Below are 20,366 nucleotides of genomic sequence, written 5' to 3'. Positions count from 1 at the left end.
GCAATCCAAAGCGAAGCGAATGTTAGATGATGTAGTATCCTGCATGTGGGAAAACGCTCATGCGTTGCTCGAATTTCCAAGCAATCTCTCATACGGAACCGTCTTCTATCCACAAACACCAGAAGTGGCAATAGTGTTCAAGTCCTTCGGAATGACACCGGCAGCAACGGCGGCTAAGAGAGTTAGTCAAATGTGGGAATCATAAAGCTCGAGAACATTTTGAGACGTATGTGACTTACCTTTGTAGGACCACCGGTAGTCATCGCCAAGCGCGGTCTTCCACGTCCAGAAAACCCAGCCTGCAGTCGATTTCTCGTAAGAGTAAACCTGAGCAGCAAACCACTTCTTGTAGAAGGCTTTCTGCTTGCTTGGGCTCCACCCATCCGTCGATTCAACGTTGTCTGGCACTGCGATACTCCACTCGCCAACGATGGTAGGCCCAGCGGCATCTGAGTTGCGGTTATCTTTGCAAGAAGTTGAGATATAGCTCTGATGCGAGACAGAAACGCTCGTCGACCACTTTAAATAACGGTGATCATCGAATGCGGTGAAATAGGTGTCGCTCAAGAACTCGACCGGATTCCCGGAGCCCCAGTTTGTGTTCATCATCTGTATGTGGACGTAATTGTTGCGAGCCACATTGAGGTCTTTCTCGACCTGGCGAATTCCCTGTCCCAGTATTATCAGCCCCTGCAACATTAACACCACTGTAGGCGAAGCGTAGCATGATGTACCGTGTAAGCGTCCTTGTAGAAGACGGACCGCATCGATTGCACCTTGCGATCCCAGGCGACGGGCTCATTTAGAACCTCAATCATACCGACGTTGCGGAACTCGTTGTGATCGTGGACAAGCTTTCTGAGGAACTTCAGGAATTTGACACCGCGATCATATTGGTAGTCGTTGTAGAAGCCCGGGGTAGTAGCGTACTATTGTCATATTCCGAATTAGAACGAATCTCTTCCTCGACGCTAGCAAATCAGTAATTGTGATATCCTACCTGACCGGTGAACGGATTTTGCCGCTCTTGTGCACCTGGGGCGCCGTGGTGGCTGGATGACTGTCAGCTTAAGAACAGCGATACCTAAAGATAACATAATGGTTGGACGAACCCCAAGATGATATAGAAACCACGGTCACTAGCCCAGCCGCAGAGCCGGATCAAGTAAGTCACAGCACCCTGTGCAAGTCAGACATTGTTTCCTCTGATCCCGCTCTGATAAGGATGGCGAAGGGGACCTTACCTTCGGGAAATGCTCCGACTTATCGACGAGAGACTCGTCAAGCCAATACCCTAGTGGGATGCGAATAGTGTTGATACCGTAAGTCAACATCTCGTCCAGATCGGCCGCGGTGAGCCAGGTGTCCCAATGTTTCTGAAAGGCAGCGTCAGACTTCGCCTGACCAAGCTTCGAAACGCAGTCGAATTCGGACTTGTAAGAACCAAGGCCCATCTTGTTCCATTCGCCTGAGTCAATCCACGGCTCATAGACGAAGACTGAGCCTAAGTTGACTCCTCTAATCTTCCCAGAACTGTTCCACCAGCGTGGAGTGATACCACTCTTATTGGAGGATGTCCCATTTCCTTCAAACAGACTGTGCCCATCGGTGTCGACGAGCTTGGTGGAGCCATCATTTGGCAACCACGCATAGGTAGCCGGCAGTGCGCATGCAAGCACCAGAAGAGAAAAACAGACCATGATGGGATAGTTTGAATGCCAAGTGAGGGTAGAATGTGGTTGGAGATGAAGGACAGTAGAGCAAGGTGGTGCGGTTCACAAAGAAGAGCGGGTGGCAGATGCGATGTTTTAAGCTAACATCCCAAGATACTTAGAAACCTCCGCGAGGGGCAGCAGGGTAACCTTGACTCGTACACAGGAATGAAGAACTGCGCTCTTCCAACGCAGGATTGAATCCCAGCATCGGACGTCATGGTCTGAAAAGGCATCATAATCAACGCCCCTTTCAAATTTCTTTTCCGGAACTCCTCGTCGATCGTGTTGCAACTTTAGTTGTAACAATACAACTAAAGTAAGATGCGCATTCTCTCCACCTTGATGGAAACTCTCAGAGCGGCTCTGGACATCTTGACCATACCCCTGAATGAACGGCAACTGAACATAATCGTCCGAGGCCGCCATGCCCCTTTAATTCCGTTTGAATCCTAATGTGCATTGATGGATAGCTGCCTCCTCTCATAGATGTCTTTCATATGCTTCTGGTTTACTGTCGCGGTGACGCATCATTCTGAATGCGGCTTGTACCCCGGATCATCGCTGGATGTGGGATGAATGTCATCGCGCTATCTCAACTATTGGACCCTGAAGTTGAAACAAAGGTATGCACAGACAAAAGGAGGAGAGACACACAACATGCCGTTCCTTCGATGGCTTGAGATAGGTAGTTCAAAACAAAAGTCCCTGCTCCAAGTAAGCGCGGGCGGCTATCACAAACGACTGGTGATCAGACAGCATACTCCATTGAGACCAATATCCGCAACTATCAAGTGGTTTTAGAACAGATTATCAAATAACATGGTCATATGCAGCGATGATCTATCGGGCCGAATGAGGTGGTTCCTTACATGTGATGGTATTTAGGCACCCAGGTTTCCAAAGGGGTGATGCCATTGTCGAAATGGGGGGCGTTAGGAAGCAGTTGCTAATCTTGCGGAACTAGTGATGATGAAAAGGGTATAGTAATCACCGCATACCGGCTGCCTAAGCAAGATACATCGAACTATATTCCCGTCTTAGCCCGCACTCAAGTCTCCCCATACCTATTTAAGGTACTTCATTGCCCTTTAACATAAAGAAATTCGGGTAGATTGTTTTCCGAGGGAGTAAGTTGAATTAAGACGGTAATTGGGCCTGTCGTATGATAAGATATCAAAGAGTCAGGTTCCGGGGCAACTTATCGTGTCCTGAGTCGTTCTCGGCACACAACTAATAAGTCGGTACCCTAAGCATTCAACAGTTTATCATTCGGTCTTTAACGTAAATTTTGAGAGGGTGAACAACGTACTCTTGATGCCGCGTATTTGGGTGAGCCTAGGGAGATTCTTGAATGTTGATTCCATGTAATGTCCTGCTATGCTCATGGATAAAATACTGAGTAGCCACATCAATGATGGAGCCCCCTTTCGGCATGATCCACCTTTTATAAATTCCAGTTGTTGTTTTGACTTGCTTCGCTTTAACATTTAGGCATTACTCCATGTACACATCCTTTGATCTGTGTGGAGGTCCTGGATCCTGGGACCATCGGGTAGCAAGAGATCTTCTTTTATTCGACGCTTATCGAGCTTGATCCTGATACCATGAAATACTGTGGCTAGATTGTATGACCTAGAGTCAGCTTTTAAATCCAATTGTATGTTGAAGAGATGCTTAAGACTTGCAAGGGAAAGATGTGTGTGCACCGGCGGCCATCTGGGAGACCGCTTTCTGATCTAACTTCGGATGAAGCCTGTGGATCGATGATGCGATCAGTATTGAGACCCGAAAAGTAGTGGTAATTGATGCTTACTTTCTCCAAATCTAAAGTGTGCCCTCACACTATGCTAAGTCTTGCTACGGATTATATAATAATAGGCACTACGGGCGTGGTTCTGTGGCCCGCTTCTCCAATCGCGACGAGGCTTACTGCCCAGAGGTTCTGGCGTAAACTAGGCACGAGATTAGGGTTATTTATCCGCAGCGGCCTTAAACTGACCGCAGCTGACAAAACACCGGCGTATACTTAGTAGCAGCCATCGGAGAAGTGCGCCATTAGATCCAGCCTTTCCGTTGCCTTTCCATGGTCATCTAGTGCCTATATCTGCCCAGGTAAATCCATTCTCTGGCGTTGGTCCTCATGTGCTGTCGCTGGCTACGCTCATACACTCGCTGGAAATAATTAATGAGTGAAGTTATTACATAAACACATCAGTGACTTTGTTGCTAAGGCACTCATGATCCAAGGTAGACTGAGAAAACCGTTGGATGCAGAAAGAAAGCCATCAGGACGAAAGCATTGAGGGGACGTTATCCGTACATTGCGCTGCGATTGCCCGATTTCTCAAGTTTTTATGAGGCTCAAGAATCCTCGCCGTCTTGCACACACACACCGCCCATTCCCCGGGTCCGAAAATGGTCCTCATGACACGTGGGCCTGGGCTGGATTTTAGCCTAGACTCACTAGGTTCATGCAGACGCTAAGTACTAAGGGCCATTGTACTTGCGCAATACCTGTCTGCCGGCGCATTTCATAACCGTGGCGCTTCTTGGGGGTTGCATTCCGCCGCACTGGCTGGGTATTGAGGCGCTCTTGGCAGAAGCCAAGACTAATTGGCAGCCAAATACAATTGCTTGGAAGTTCTACCAAGGCTCTAAGGAACTCTTGTTTTTCATTTAAGGCTCGTCGAGGCAAACCCAACTTCAGGGACACTTGTTCAGGGACATCGCAGACCTATTCCTCTAGGAAAGTCTTCAATTTTGCCTTTTCGATTGAACGTATCGTCAATAATGGAGAGCACGCACCACCGGCTGGCGGAGGAACAATACACCACGGACAAGTTCAAATATCCACTCCGGACGAATCCCGCCCGGCGGCCTAGCGAAACACCGCGGGCGGCGTTGACTCGCGCCTTCGCTTTCGCGCTCCCCCCACTTCCATGGTCCGATAAATGCGGCGTTTCTCGGAGGTGGGTAGCGAAAGCAAGCAAGGTGATGGGCCCCAAAGAATTGCATCTAAGTAGGTAAAGTACGGTCTCGGTATGCATCCCGAGTCTATAAACCGTCGGGCTGGCTGACTGATACACCCTCTTCCAAAACTGAATCAAGCATTCTGCGCGATGGGTGTCCGAAAAGAGTGGCGATACTCTGCCGAAGTCCTGGATCTCTGTATGCTTGCATGATGCAAGAGGCTCTCGGGTCTTCGGCCCTTTCGCTCGCCTTGCCTTCGACCTCGACGTTTCGTCCTTTATGATATCTCTGTGCAGCGACGAGAAATGGAAGGTGTCTCTAGGGACGTGTTATCTTTGTGTTGATATGTCTGACGATGAGTGCATGCCAAGAGATGTCGCCAAGATCTCAAGAGCTGAGACCAAGGGACCAAACGACTCAGGACCACCCAGTTCCCACGTCAACTGAGTACCATATTCCATCTGAATGGAATCATCAGTGTTTGCGTTTCTGGGGTTTTGCGGAGATGAATAAAGCTTGGCAAAAACGTTTTAGCCAATGTATTGGCATTATCAACGGGACTTGAGGTGACGAATATGCTTTAAAAGTCATAACCCGCGCATTCTATTCGCAACCACGCGGAGAGCCCCCAAGGTCCAACAAGGCAGGAGCTCGGAAGGCTCCGACAATCCACTTCGCAATCTACGAACATACTGATGAATACCGTCGTTCCAAGTGGTTGAGAAGCCTCAATGAGGAAGCCTTCGACTCGTCAGATATATCCGGGAGAAGTGGATTAGGGGTTGATGTAAACGGCTAGAGTGGACGAGTTGTCCAGGGTGCATCCTCCTCCCTCCAAAGAACTGTCGACATGACCCCACGTCTCCGCACCCTCCTCTCCTCTCCACGGGGGACACGGAAGGCATTGGATACCTCCGCACTCTCCCACACACGGCTCCATCATGGAGTTATCTAAGCGCCTTGTGGGGCCATAGATCTGTGTTGAGGCTAAAAGGCGACTCGTTTCTCCTTACTCTCATGAGAAAACACCGAGAGAAGAGGGACACCACGCCTCTTGTTTCCTTTCTTCTTCTTGTCCAACCCTTGTTCACCCTATCCGTTCGTAGCGGCGTGTGTGTGCGTATTATTTGTGGAAACGCTGTAGGAATCATGGGTTCCAAGAAGTACTTTGGCCTCACGGGCAATGCTCTCAACAATCTGAGAATTGCCCTCATCATCGCGCCCAGCTTCATTCTTTACGGGTACAACATTGGTGTCGTCGGTGGCCTGCTGACGGAAGAAGACTGGGTCAAAACGTTCCCCGAGATCGATACCGTCAACACAACCGGAGCCCAGGAATCGGCAAACTCGACACTCCAAGGCTTCATCGTCGCCACCTTCACTATTGGCGCAACAATCGGCTCACTATCTTGCTCCTGGACCGGCGATATCTACGGCCGCCGCAACATCATCTTTGTCTCCGCCATCATGACGCTTGTTGGCGAAATTCTCATGGCAGCTGCTTTTGGCCTCCCTCAATTCGTCGTTGGCCGTGTTCTCACCGGTCTCGGCATCGGGCAGCTTAGCTCCATCGTCCCAGTCTGGCAGTCCGAGACGTCTGCTGCTGCTAACCGCGGCCGACAAGTGGTCATATCTGGCGTGTTCATGTGCGTGGGCTACATGCTCGAATCCTGGATCGATCTCGGCTTTTTCCAATTCCACTCTGGTCCCATTACTTGGCGCCCACCTCTGGCCATCGCCGTGTTCTTCTCCATCGTTTTAATGGCCGCAATTTACTTCTTCCCGGAATCACCCAGATGGCTCGTCATGAAAGGAAGGTCAGAGCAAGCTCGCGCCGTGATTTCCGCATTGAAATCGCTTCCGGCAGATTCTATGGAGGTTCAGGCTGAGCTTTCCGGAATCGAGTATTCCCTCGAAGAAACAAAGGGCACACAGGTCTCCTTGAAAGATGTCCTCAAGATGGGCGAAGACAAACTTTTGTATCGCTTCTGCCTGTGCATGTCGCTTCAATTCTTCCAACAGATGGCGTATGTTGTCCCCCTTCCAATAGCTTCTCATTGACAACAAGATGACTAACTCTGCGTTCAACAGTGGTTCCAACCTCGTCAGCGTATATGCACCAATCCTTTTCCAACAAGGCCTCGGTCTCTCTAGCCAGTACTCTCGCATTCTCAGCGGCGGAACCCTGACGTGGAAATTCTTCGCCTCTTTCATCGCTTTCTTCACGATCGACCGGTTCGGGCGACGCGCTGCATTCATCGTCAGTGGCGCAGGGATGTCTCTTTGTATGATCGCACTCGCTATCGCAACATCATTCGGGACCGGCAACTACCCAGCTCAGATTGCGGTTGCTTTCTTCATCTTTTTGTACAACACGTGGATCCCAATCGGCCTCATGGGAGCGAATTACCTCTACTGCACAGAGGTTGCGCCACTGCGTCTACGTATGGCGATGAGTTCCATTTCGACAGCGAACCACTGGCTGTTCAACTTCCTCGTCATCATGGTCACGCCGGTTGCTCTCAACACCATTGGATGGCGCTACTACATCGTCTACGCCGTGATCGCGGCCGCTATGCCGGTGACAGTGTACTTCTTCTTCCCTGAGACGACGGGACGGAATCTCGAGGAGATTGATCTCCTGTTCCGTGAGTCGCCTTCGTGGATGGCTACAGTAAAGTATGCCAAAACACGACCGATTGCCATGCCGCAGGAGTTCAACTCCGAAAAGGGCGAGAAGGCAGACCACTTGGAGGGAGCTTGAAGTTGCGTTAACTGTACATATATATTATTGTCATTAGATTGGCTGTTAGAAGGCTACACTTTCAGTGGTGTTAGCGAGGGTCATTCATGATCTCCCTCACGGATCCATGTCAATGGCCTGGGGTACGTGGCAGAGCCAATATCAATACAAACTTTCCCCATTGTCTCCTTCACTTCTGGAACTGCGTCAAGACCTACGCTCCCAACCTTCATCCGCGTGTCGTTTCGGAGCACGTCCTCTATCCCGTAGACTACCTAGTAGACAGCATTGGCAGATGTGCCTGTAGTCTCTCTCATTCTGCATGTTTGATCCTTTTTGATAGACCCGTGCAAGCGAAAGAAGAATGCTCTGATCAACGGGGAAGTTATTATTATTCTGACAAGGACGAACACCTTTTACCATCCCGCAGCCGGTGGGATAGGGTGGTACTCTCTGGGTCAGAGTACGCCTGTGGATACTTTTGCAATTTTGGATCAGTCGGTGACCAATAACCATACCGACGCTGGCAATGATATAATCTGATTTTCTCGTGGCAAAGGGCGCAAACTACGAAATCATTCGGTAAAAGTTCTCTGCACCTGCGAAGTCGTGTCTTTTCTATAACAACGTTTCATCTGCATCGCGCCCATTTCAGAACAACCTGCCAGATTTCATCGGTAATGGCTCAATCTACCAACCCTTGAATGTCACTTGATCCGTCAAAAATGCCCTAAAGACCAAGTGGCAACTGGCTTCTTTCAATTTTCAATTCGATTAAGACGAAATTCGTACCGGGTTAGTAAAAAGGCTGTTCTAAGAACCACATATGTGTCGGATATCTGGTCGCCGAACAGATATTTTTCCTCAATGCGACTTCCTCTAAGTACGCAAGGACTCACTTCATAACGAGGCAACATCAATCAAAATATCCAGATACTCCATTCAATCAAAGCGATGGCCTGCAAAGATACTGATTTCTGCTGTATTTGGCGAGATGGCTTATTTACGACAAGCTCTCGGATGACTTCAAGAAAAGTGACCTATATGAGCCTTAAAATCGAGATCGAAAAAAGAGAACTCCGATAAAGAGGACTCCAACACATTTAGAATGGTCTCTTATGGATGGGCTAGACGAAGGCGCATCTTCAGAGTGCGGTTGGACTCATTTTGCAGGTGACATCATTTGCCGACAAGGTATTATTGACGGCTTGCCCAGTCATTAATCTCAGAGGGGACTATCGACGAGGGGTTATGCAGCCCAGATCTGAGATCCCAGATGTCGCGTTGGGCCAAGATTCTTAGCAGTCCAGCCAAGACTCTTGGCTTGGCTTGGCCTCAACTTGGCTTCACTTGGCTGCACTCAGCTCCAGTGCATACGTCGATCCACCCTTCAAGGGCCCGAACCTAGATCCAACATCATATTCAAGATTGCCTGGATATTCAACTTCAAGCTTGGCCTTATGACCGTCAGAGAAGCTCGAGAACGACGCGCTGGAGGTAACTAGAGGTCAGGATAGAGGTGAATCTGTCTTTGGGCATAACCTCGGCGCGAGATCGGGGCGGATGACCCCCAAAATGGCAAGGTGACGAGTCGTTAGTGGTATCCGCTTCATTTCCCATCCGGTTTTCGCTCCTGTTACCTCAACTCTTTTGCTGATGCTAGACTCATGGAACAACCTTGCCATTCTCGAGTATTGAGTTGCCATTTTCATGGCCAAAGGTCCTTTCTGGCGGAATATCCGTCATCGCCATCGGCGAAGACCGTCACCAGTCGCCCCGAGTCCGATTGCCGAGGCTCATGATTAGACGAGTCGTAGAAGTTCGTCTCATCCTTCAGGCGATGATATTCCCGTCCGCCCACCCGCCCGCTACGCAACTTCCATAATTGATCCATGGTACAGTCAAGGTGGCAACTTACGCGCATAACCGCATTTTTTGGCGAGGAACTCGCTGATAATGTATAAGCGGACATGGCCGCAATGTCCACACATGGTCCTCCTGCGATATGAAATGATGCGACAATACTCATTGTTTTCCAATGGATTGCCAGGCCATACCCTGCTCATTACCTAAGGACCTCCCCTTTTCGCATCAAATGCCACAACAGCCTTCCTAACTTGCTTAGTCTTGGGTGTGGGACAGCCGCCCATGCGTCTGAATTGCCGGTTTCCCCGGCCTCTCTTGCGGCGCTGCATCGGGCCCATCCGCTTCCCCTTGTTGCCCACATACCGAGATCACCAGACTATCCCGATGTTATCTGCTGTTTAACGGGCTCCTTTTTCATTTGCTCAACGGCTTTCTGCCAGTTTGTAATATGCACGCTACCCACCCTCTGCCTTCCGCACCTCCTCGACATGGATCGAGTTCCCGAAGCTTTTCTTGAATAGACTCAAACTACCCCGACATGTCCTAGTTATGCTTGATTTAGCTCCATTTAGCTCCTGCCAGATCCAGACTAGCCAGGTTCATCGTGAACCGCCCACATTTACGACCGGCGGAGACGTGCACTTTCAGACTTGCCATTGTAATCTCACCTTCTTGACGAAGGAATTGCTCCGTTCGGGCTTATCAGAGCCCTGTTAATGTTGGCCATGCAACCGTTCAATCATGATATTGACCGACAGAACGAAAACAAATCGAGTATTTATATAGCCCAAGTATCCGCGAACGATGATCATAATGCTTCTCTTCACTCCCATCCTCAGTCATCCCTCATCCCTCAGGTCTCTAGGTCAAAATGGTTGCCAAGGCTCTCTCCGTCGCCCTTCTCGCTGGTGCCGCTTCGGCCACTTGCCCTCTCTCTATTGAGATCAGCAACGCCGAGAACCACACCGTCAACGTCGCCGTTACCAACACCGGCAGCGAGGCCGTCTCCGTCTTCAAGGGCAACACCGTCTTCAGCGACCATGCCACCCAGGATCTCCTAGTGACCGATGCCGGTATGTAGATGCACGCTATTACATCATTGGGGATAGTGTTACGTAACAGGGATAGTAATCGCATCTTACGAAGTGCCCGTTACGTACTAAATCACGTATCTATCTTAGATATTATATATATAGACCTTTTCTTTTTATCTATTTCTATTTTAATAATTAAGCTACTTTTATTATACTCTATATACTTATTACTACGTACTATAATTCGTAATAATTATAAGCCTAGCTCTTAGTTAAGAGCTTATATTATAATAACGTACTTATTAATACAATTCTTACGATTTTTTTAAAATAATTAACTTACTTATACTTATTTTAGCTTAAGTTAAACTAACTAGTTATAATAGTTAGATTAAATAATTTAATATATTTCGCGCTATAAGTAAGGGCGTCGGGGTTTAAAAGTATATTAACTTAAACGTTTTAAATTTTAACGTATTTTTTAACCCCTTTATAGTACTTATTTTACCCTTAGAATTTGGATAATTAGTTATAACTTATAATAAAAAGGAACTACGAGCTTATTAAGCCCGTTATAAGGCGTTTAAGAACGATTAAAAAATTTAAGAAATCCTTTATTAATAGCTTCTAAATATAACTCTTAATACGAACTTTTTAATTTCTTTAAATATAAGTAATTTATAGAATTAAGCTAGGTTTTTTTTTACGAAACTAGTTATACTATTTATTTTATATAAATAAATTTATTTTATATAAATAAATTTATTTTTATATTATACTTATAAAAAGGATTTATATACTTAAGAGTATTTAAAAATAATAAGAGCTTAATACTAAATATAAATAACTTATAGCTTATAAACGTAATATTATTAATACGTATATTAAAGTCCTTACTTAGTAATTAATAAAATTAGTTAACGCTATATTATATAAATATATATTTTAAAAAGCTATTAAGAACGGCGCTAAGTTTAGTATATAGCGAATCGTTAGATATTTAAAATAGGAATTTATACCCCCTAAACTAGTAATAAAAAATATAGTTCGAGAGGAATATTAATAAGTTTTTAATAAAATAAAAACCGGAATTAACCCTTAACGCTAATATAAGGAGTAGTAATTTACTTATTTCTAAGCTAAAACGTACGATATTTCGGAAATTAATAGAAAGATCGCCGTACTTAATTTCTTAGTTATAGTTAAGTTTAAACTTAACTTTATATAAAGTTAATATATATATAAGACCTTTAGTAAATTAATAGCTTTTAGAATATATATAAGGACTTTTGAGGAGATTATATATATATTTAGCTTAGTAACTTAGAATATATATACTAAACGACTTTTAAATTAAGAAGGGGCTTATTTTATTTTTACTAAATACTCTAATTTAGTTAACGACGTAAATAATAAGGGTAATATTATATATTTTTATAATTATATATATTTATAGCGCCCTATAGTATATTAAAAATTAGAATAAGTATTTATAAGCTAAAACGCTAGTAAGTTATTAATACGAATATTAAGGAGCTATATAAAGGAAGTCCTCGTTATTATTAAATTAAGTAAATAAAAATTACTTTATAATAAGCTTAAGAAAACTAATTAGCTAAGGAACGATAAAATCCCTAAAAGACCTAGGTTTTTAAAAAGATTTTTTAACTAACTTATAGCGAGCTTATTAAGAAATTAAAATAAGGGCTACGTAGTTATTATATTTATAAAGAGTTAGGACTTAGAAATAAACGTAATTTTTAGTACTTTTATAAGTAGTACTTAGCCCCTTTTTTAAAGTACGGTAATAAATAGTTATAAAGTAATATATTTAGTTAATAATAAGAGCTTATTTAAACCCGAGAGTTACGTATTATTAAGTAATAAAGACTATATTAAATTAGGAACTATTATATTACTTATTATTATACGTAGTACTCGTATTATAAAGGGCGTCCTAAATAGACTTAAAAAAAAGGGAACTTACGATTTAAAGTTTTAAAACGTTATTTATATTAAGGGATTTTATATTAATATAGTTTTAAAGACTTTATTAAATAAAAGCGCACTTTAATATTACGGTTTAGATTATACTTTATAATAGGGAACGTTTTATAAGAATATTATTAAAAAATAGTTTATTTAAAAAAATAATCTAGTCTTTTTTAAATATAAGCTCCTCTAATCCTATCCTTTTTTTATAAACCTTAAGCATGTCCTATAAAGCCTAGTTAGTATTATATTACTAATTAGTTATGAAAAATTCTATTATTTATATTAACGTACTTATAAGAGGTTTAATAGCGCGCTCCTTTAGTACTTTAAAATAGGTTATTTTAAACCTAATACTCTTTATTAATTATTATATAAGACTCGAAGTATGCGTATTAAACTTCTATTATATATTAAGTATAAAGTATATATATTATTTAATACTAAGATAGTAGTCTTAAGAGGACTACTCTTAAAAAGAGCCTTATAGCTATAGTACCGTATATACTAAGATCTTTTTTATTTTAAACTATTTTTTAGTAAATAATAATATATATTTATAGCTTTTAATAAATATAATAAATAGCTTAGGGGGTTCTTTTTAAAAATAAAAATAGAGGAGGAAGTGCTTTTTATATTATAAAGCCTCGAGGTAGTAATTTATTATTAAAAAGGGACTTTAATTTACTTTTTTAGAAATAATAATAAGACCGCTTTTTTAATTATAAACGTTAAATACGTATATAAAACGTAATATAGCGAGCTAGGAATTAAAATAGAACTTTTACTTTTATATATAAAAGAACTTATAGGTAATACTAAAAAAGTAAGTTAACTCGTAATTATTAAAGCTTATAAAATATACTTTTTTACGAACCTTTTTATGAATTTATAGGATAAAATAGTATTAGTAATAATTTTTATTTATAATATTACCCTATAAGAGGTTAATAAAGGAGATTCGCTTATTATAATAGAAATTAATTAGTAAAAGCGGTATTAATATTAGTAATAAACGGGTTATTAAGTACGGGATTTTAAACCGGTTATTTTATATCTTAGTAGCTTTTATATATATAGCTATTAAGTATACTCTTTTTATAAGGATTATAAGAGGGGTATATATTAAAAAGAGTTTAAAGTACTTCCCTATAAGTATATAAAATACTTAATTAAATATATATTAAAAATATATAACTTATATAGGGTCTAAGTACCCGCGCTTAAGTAAGTATTTATTATAAAAAATATTAGGTTTAATAAAGAAGTTTTTTATAATCCCGTATATAAGGAGTAAACTATTATAAATAAGTAAGTAAATTTAGTAATTTAAAAGATATAAGAACTCTTTAATATTAATAATAAGTTAGTTCGAGTACTTAGGGAAGTAGATCTAGATTTCGGAAATATTAATACTTAAGATAATTTTATAATTAAGGATAGTATTATTATTAGATTTTTAACTATTTAGGACGCTAAGTAACTAATAAACGTATTTTAGGGTATAATTAATAAGGCTTAAGAGGCTAATATAGTCTTATTATTATTATTATTAACTTTTAAAATAACCCCCTTATATAAGCTTAGGGATAGGGGTAAAAAAGGGGATATAATAACTAAGTTATAAATAGCTTTACGTAGTTTATAGTCCTCTTTACGAGCGCTTATATATATTATAAAAGTTCTTAAGCTTTTAATTTTTAATAACTCTTAATAAAACGTTAGAGTACGTAATAAACGAGGTATTGATTATAAAAAAATAATTCTTAATATTAAAGTTAATGTTAATAAGGAACCCTTATAATAAACCTTTATTATTATATAAAAATAAAGCTTATAAGAACTACTTTATTAAGTACTAAGTAAAGCTTTATTAAGTCCTAGATATTTAAACTAGGCCTATAGACCTCTATAACGCTTTAATAATAATATTTTTATAATACTTTTATATTTAAATATAAGAAACGGCGATTATTATAACCGTCTCTAGGACTACTTTTTTTTTATTTTTATACTGAATTAGTAAAAAGTTATAAAAAAAAGTAATATAAGATATATAATACTTTATTAAATAGTAAAAAAAGTAGTTTATAGGACCTACTTAGAGCGCTCTAAAGGAGTTTAAAAACTATAACTTATTAAAATTAATTTTTAAAACTTATTAAAAAAGTTTAATAATATTAAATATCTCTTATTATAACTATAAAAGCTACTTAGGGATATTATAAATATAAAAATAAAAAAGCTAAGGGATATTAGTATATAAGAAGAGGTTAACTATAATTTTAAATAAAAAATCTTATTTTTATTAAAGTAAGTATATATTTATAAATACGACGTTAATAACGAGGTTAGTAAGGTAAAAGTACGTATATATATAAGGGGGGATATATAATTACTTAACCCTTTATAAAATACGTATATTTTAATACTTATTATAAAGGCCTTTAGGCTTATAATAGTAATAACTACTTAATTTAACTTTAAAATAAACTAATATAATATTATTAACGTATTTTTTAATACGCTTTTTAAGAGCGAGAAGCTAGTAATTATTAAACTCCTAGAGGGATATAAGGTTATTAATAAAATAAATAAACTTTAATACGCTCTATATAGCTTCTAAGACTTACTAATTCTTTAGTTCTAAACTTTTATTTTTATACTCCGTAGTATAAATATAATATATAACTACGAGGAGATTTATATTTACTAAACTATAAATAGGAAGGTAATATTAGTATTCTATATTAATAACTTTATTATTTTATATTATTAAAATGACTAAAAAGTAGTTTAGGGGATCGTTAATAATATAAAAGAATATATTAACCTTAAGGAAAATAGACTAATTAATTACTTTTTTAGAGTACGGATTTTATAAAACCGTATTACTTATAAGGTTTATTTTATTTATAACGTATATATTAAGTAAATTACTAAGCGCTTTAATTTTATAGATTTATTATATTTAGCTACCCCTCTTTTTTAAAAAGAGTTTAAACTAAATAAGGGGTAAGTAATAAAAGAGGAAATAAAGAGCTATTAAGAGAAGGTTAAGAGTATATTTTATATAGTTATTATAATTAAACTAGACGTCGCTTTTATTTATTTATAATTATTATAGTTCTTAACTAACCTAAGTATAACTTATATTAAAATAATTAACTATTATATCCGATATTTTTATATAACGAGATATTTTATACTTTATTATAGTAATATACTAAGTACGTAATTATTATTTTTAGCTAAAAATACTAGCTTTATAAATAACGAAGTAATATAACGATTATCCTAAGGATATATAATATTCTTTTTTAATAGCTTAATTTAATAAAAATTAGTATGCTAAGTAATAGTTACGATATTAACTACCGAAACTAAGCTTTTTTATTTTAAGAAAACTATAAAAAAGACTATAGCTCTAAAGCGCTTTTTTAAAAACATTGCCCTTAACTTAAAAAAAGTATAGTTAGTTAATTATAATAATTAATAAATAATTCGACTTATTATAGGAGAAGGAGAAAGAATAGTTACTTAACTTTATTATATTAATATATAAAATATATAACTAAGATAAGAATACGCTAGAAATAGCTTTAAGGTTACTTATATATTAATAAAAAATATATTAATAAATAAACTTATTAAAAACTTTTTATAAGCTAAATTTAAATATTTTTATATATTTCTTAACTTTTATAATACGTAAGAAACTATTATAAATAGCTAAAATAATTAAAAATAATTAATTTAGGCTATACTTAAAAAAACTTAATGCTTAAAAATAAATAATAAATAGAACTTAAAATACGGCCCGGAGGCCTAAAATAAATAAAATAAAAACCTCTTATAGCTTAAAGGCCTAAATTTTTTAAAATAACCTTATTTTATAAGGTATATATATATAAAAATAAGACTTAAGTTTATATTTATTATTTAAACTCTTAGTTTACGAAGTATATAATTATTAAAAATATAGTATTATTAAAGAAAAAGGTTAGTATACGTACTAAGAAACGCGTTTTATATACTTTAAAGTTTATAAAATTAAGAATAATAAGGGTAGCGAGGGGCGCGAGAGCTAGAACGACCGTTAGGTTAATAACTTAGGATATAAAAATAAGTAATATAATAAGAAGTTAGTTATAAACGATTATAATAAGTATAAAAGAGGACCGGGGGTACGTATTAAAAAAGTCTTTTATATAAAAGCCGATATAGTTTTTATATATCCTTTAATTATTATATATTTAATAAACGATATTATAGAGCTTAGTAATATTTTATTAAAACTATAATTAGAAGTGCGCTTTTTAATAATAAAAAAAGATAATATTTTTATAAAAGAGGGAGTATTATTTATAATAGCCTTAGTAAGGGCCTAGGTTATTAATTATAAAACGACTAGTATATTAATATATTTTTTAGCTAAATAGTTATTAAAATAGTATATATACTAATTACTACTTTTTATAAAATAACGACTATTATTTTTAAAATTAATATACTAAAGGGCTATTTTAAAATAGGGTAAGTATTAAATCTCCCGTTTTTTAAGAACCTCTTTTTTAAACTTTTTAAGGACTAAATATACGTTAAATAGGCTTAGAATAATAAAAAGAACTATATTTATTACGGGGGGTACTTTAGTTTTTTAGTATTCTTTTTTATTTTTTATTATTTTTTTAAAAAGAGCTAGCTTTGCGTTTTTTAAACTTTAAAATAATATTAAATATAAACTTTTAAAATAATAAGTATATAATATACCCTTTTTAAAAAGCTTATTATCTAAACTAATCTTATGTTTATTTTTAAACTCTAAGCGGGGGATAAGTAAAAGCCCGTTAGAGCTCTTATTATTATTATTTATTTTATTATTACCCTTATTATAATTATTAAAAAGAGCTTCGAACTTAATAAAGTCCTTAGTATTTTAATTAGTAACTTTAATATTTTTTTAATTAAAGAGGGAAAGCTTAGTAACTAAGCTTTAATAAGTAAATAAGAGGTTATAAGGGGGAGTAACGACTTAAAAAGGCTTATTAATATTATTATTTATTTAAACTCTTAATAAATTATATAATATATATATAAGAGGTATTATAAAAATTATATAAAACTTATTATTATTTCTAAATATATTAAATATTTATATTTAGAATAAAATTAGTAAACGATTTAACGGCGTAAGTATGTATATATAATAAATAGGGGTATTTATAATAATTACGAGAGGTTAAAAAGAGGAAAAAAAATAAGAACTAAGTAACGCTATAAGAATTTAGATATATATAAAGTAGCTAAGTAGCCTTGCCCTTAGTAATTTATATATTAAAAATAATAAAATACGTATTATTTTAAGTTAAGATTTTATTTATTTTAAATAAAGGGATATATTTATAATAAACGTAGTTTAAAAAACTTATATCCCTTATACTTATTTTTTTATTTTTATATTTAACTAAATTAGGCCTTTATAAGGGTATTTAGAGATTCTATTTTAAGTATAATAGCTCCTTAGTAATAGTAATTAGGGGGTATATTACGTAATAGGGATAGTAATCGTATTTTATAAAGTGCTTATTACGTACTAAATTACGTATTTATCTTAGATATTATATATATAGACCTTTTCTTTTTGTTTATTTTTATTTTAATAGTTAAGCTACTTTTACTATACTCCGTATGCCCATTGCTGCGTGCCATAACTCGTGACAGATAGTGTTTAATAAAAACTAGAGGGCACTGCTCTTCCTTTCGAGGGTATCTTCGTTAACTACAAGCGCACTGGCCTCGACGCCAAGCTCTTCTAGAAGATCGCTGCCGGCGAGACCATCACCGTCCCCGTCAACGCCGCCAAGAGCTACAAGCTCGACGGCATTGCCGACGCCAAGGTCACTGCCATCCAGGGCTTCCACTACGCCGTTGGTGACAGCATCCCCTCCGCCTTCAAGGACTTGGCTTCCTGCGCCGATGTCACCTCCGGCGAGGTCGAGGTCACTGTCGACCAGACCACCGCTGCTGCGTAAGTCCTATTCCAACATTCGGTGCGAATAGCGACCCTCTTACTAACCTGACATCTACAGGGACCACATCTCCCGCAAGCGTGAGGAGCCCTTCAACTCCCGCATCCAGAAGCGCGCCATCACCTACTCGTCCTGCACCACCGCGCAGACGACCTCCCTGAAGACCTCCGTCACCGACGCCATCTCCATGGCCAAGGCCGCCTCCACCGCGGCGGGCACCTCGTCCTACTACTACACCACCTGGTTCAAGTCGACCTCGGTCGCCTCCAAGGTCCAGACCATCTACAACGACGTCGCCGGCGTGCAGACCACCTCCCCTAAGATCTCCTGCACGGACACCTACAGCGACTGCACCGACGGCAGCGCCCTCCTCTACACCGTCCCCTCGGACAACGTCATCGTTCCCTGCCCCAACAACGGCTTCTGGGGCTTCCCCGAGCTCGCCTCCCAGTGCTCCGGAGACGACTACGACCGCGCCGGCAGCATGCTGCACGAGATGACCCATCTCTACGGCACCACCGACTGGGCTTACGGCCCCACCGCCGCCCAGGCTCTGTCTGCCACCAAGGCTGCTGCCAACGCCGACACCTACGAGATGTACGCCGAGAGCGTCCGCCTCGGTGGCTGCACCACCGGCTAAGCGTGTTCGTCTTTATGACCTACATGCATAGTTTGGTCTGGGCGCTGTTCCCTTTTGGGAATGAGAGCCCTTCCTTCTTTCAATGTCTATAATTCAGTTGACGGTCCGGGTAGAGTGGGAACTACTGCGGGATATTTATATGCCTAGGGGGAGCTTGATCGCGGAATGGCTTGATGTGAGCTAAGTGCTAGAAGTAGCCTATGAAGTAACGGTTGAACTCCTGAGATCTTTTCACTATCGCAAGTGACTACTTGACTGTGATACATGTACTCGAGGAAGAAGTCTTTTTAATCAGCTTGTAGACGTAGGCGTATCACATACCGAATGTCCCCAGGAACCATGGTTTCTCAATAAGTAGTCCGAACTAGCATGTCCTTGTGGTTGTAGTTCCAATCTCCTTCTTGCCTGGTTCCAATTGCGCCCTTTCCCATTGCAAAGTGTTTCTCCTCACACACTCCAGAACTCATAGGTTGCCAGATCGGCTTTTCTCAATCGGTTTCATTCAGCGCAATATCCAGAACGTCCTACTTGTAACAGTAGAACGCTCAGTCGCAAAATCAGCTCATCCATCTTGCATTGGATGTCTCCTCCTGCAGCAACCCACCCTTCCATGCCACTTCCATGGCGTCAATCGTGTTCGCTCTGACCTCAGACGTGCAGTATTAAATACTATGAAGTTTTTTGTATGGAGAACGGCGAGATTGGTAGTTATCAATTGAGCGTGCGGTGGTGAAGTCGCGTTAGCCGCAGTGTTCACAGACTACTTTGGTTATTTGCACATCTTTGCCGAAACCTTACTTGACCATTGAGCTTATAAGCTTTCTACTTGTTCAGATAATTTTATGTAAATATTTGACATTGAACTCGGAACAGACGATCTTATTGGAGCTTTGGTTGATTGTCGTTGCGAATTTTCCCAAATCCTAACTCTGAACAATCAACAGGGCTTTCCCGCCGAATGTTTGCTGGAAATAGATACGATCTACAAGGTTCAGTCTTGATTTTGTGTCAAAAAAGCTTAGTAAATTGCAGACCCATATGGTCGCCAGCATCACCGTGAACCCGATCTCGTATTTGTTCCTGATCGCCCTCGCATCATTGTGCCGGTTTTCTCAATGCACCGCGGGCGACACTAGAAGTTCGAGGAATGCTCGTGAGATTGTACCATGACGTCTTCCAGGTGGACCAAAGCCTCCATGTCACGAAGACGAATGCTATCAATTTGAACCATGAACAAAGTTCTTGAGCACCGTTATCAAGAGAAAAGCTCGGTATATGTCGTCGGCAATAGGATAAGATTTTCGAGTCTTCCAATTGTCAAACAGATGAATGCTCTCTTCGGTTATGACGGTGACAGCCGTTGCATGGGCTAAG

General features: G+C 39.2%; 5 protein-coding genes across 5 annotated transcripts; 4 read left to right on the top strand and 1 right to left on the bottom strand.

Annotated features, from left to right (window-relative positions):
- Positions 1 to 105: 105 nt before the first annotated feature.
- CLUP02_06753 (endo-beta-1,6-glucanase) lies at positions 106 to 1,700 on the bottom strand (the record flags this gene model as incomplete). Its single annotated transcript, XM_049285750.1, has 6 exons — positions 106 to 173; positions 240 to 669; positions 735 to 929; positions 1,001 to 1,052; positions 1,113 to 1,180; positions 1,245 to 1,700. 6 exons carry the CDS (start codon positions 1,698 to 1,700, stop codon positions 106 to 108), a joined length of 1,269 nt encoding a protein of 422 aa, XP_049142893.1.
- Positions 1,701 to 5,834: 4,134 nt separating this feature from the next.
- Positions 5,835 to 7,449, top strand: CLUP02_06752 (uncharacterized protein; the record flags this gene model as incomplete). The annotated part of the gene is made up of 2 exons (XM_049285749.1): positions 5,835 to 6,712; positions 6,777 to 7,449. 2 exons carry the CDS (start codon positions 5,835 to 5,837, stop codon positions 7,447 to 7,449), a joined length of 1,551 nt encoding a protein of 516 aa, XP_049142892.1.
- Positions 7,450 to 7,535: 86 nt separating this feature from the next.
- CLUP02_06751 (uncharacterized protein) lies at positions 7,536 to 10,011 on the top strand (the record flags this gene model as incomplete). The annotated part of the gene is made up of 13 exons (XM_049285748.1): positions 7,536 to 7,725; positions 7,859 to 7,929; positions 8,036 to 8,134; positions 8,442 to 8,463; positions 8,536 to 8,601; positions 8,658 to 8,797; positions 8,856 to 8,894; positions 8,941 to 9,011; positions 9,121 to 9,191; positions 9,266 to 9,334; positions 9,394 to 9,409; positions 9,536 to 9,791; positions 9,877 to 10,011. The coding sequence occupies 13 exons, from the start codon at positions 7,536 to 7,538 to the stop codon at positions 10,009 to 10,011; spliced, it is 1,245 nt and encodes a 414-aa protein (XP_049142891.1).
- Positions 10,012 to 10,165: 154 nt separating this feature from the next.
- CLUP02_06750 (deuterolysin metalloprotease) lies at positions 10,166 to 10,375 on the top strand (the record flags this gene model as incomplete). Its single annotated transcript, XM_049285747.1, has 1 exon — positions 10,166 to 10,375. The coding sequence occupies one exon, from the start codon at positions 10,166 to 10,168 to the stop codon at positions 10,373 to 10,375; it is 210 nt and encodes a 69-aa protein (XP_049142890.1).
- Positions 10,376 to 18,139: 7,764 nt separating this feature from the next.
- CLUP02_06749 (deuterolysin metalloprotease) lies at positions 18,140 to 18,992 on the top strand (the record flags this gene model as incomplete). The annotated part of the gene is made up of 2 exons (XM_049285746.1): positions 18,140 to 18,351; positions 18,413 to 18,992. Coding segments are annotated over 2 exons (792 nt in total), but the record flags the coding sequence as incomplete, so codon positions are not given.
- Between the last annotated feature and the right edge of the window lie 1,374 nt (positions 18,993 to 20,366).

This window comes from Colletotrichum lupini, chromosome 3 (assembly GCF_023278565.1).
Source record: "Colletotrichum lupini chromosome 3, complete sequence".
NCBI classification, from domain to species: domain Eukaryota; kingdom Fungi; phylum Ascomycota; class Sordariomycetes; order Glomerellales; family Glomerellaceae; genus Colletotrichum; species Colletotrichum lupini.
The sequence above is the reverse complement of the archived record's forward strand: the minus strand, read 5'-3'. Positions and strand labels throughout refer to the sequence as shown.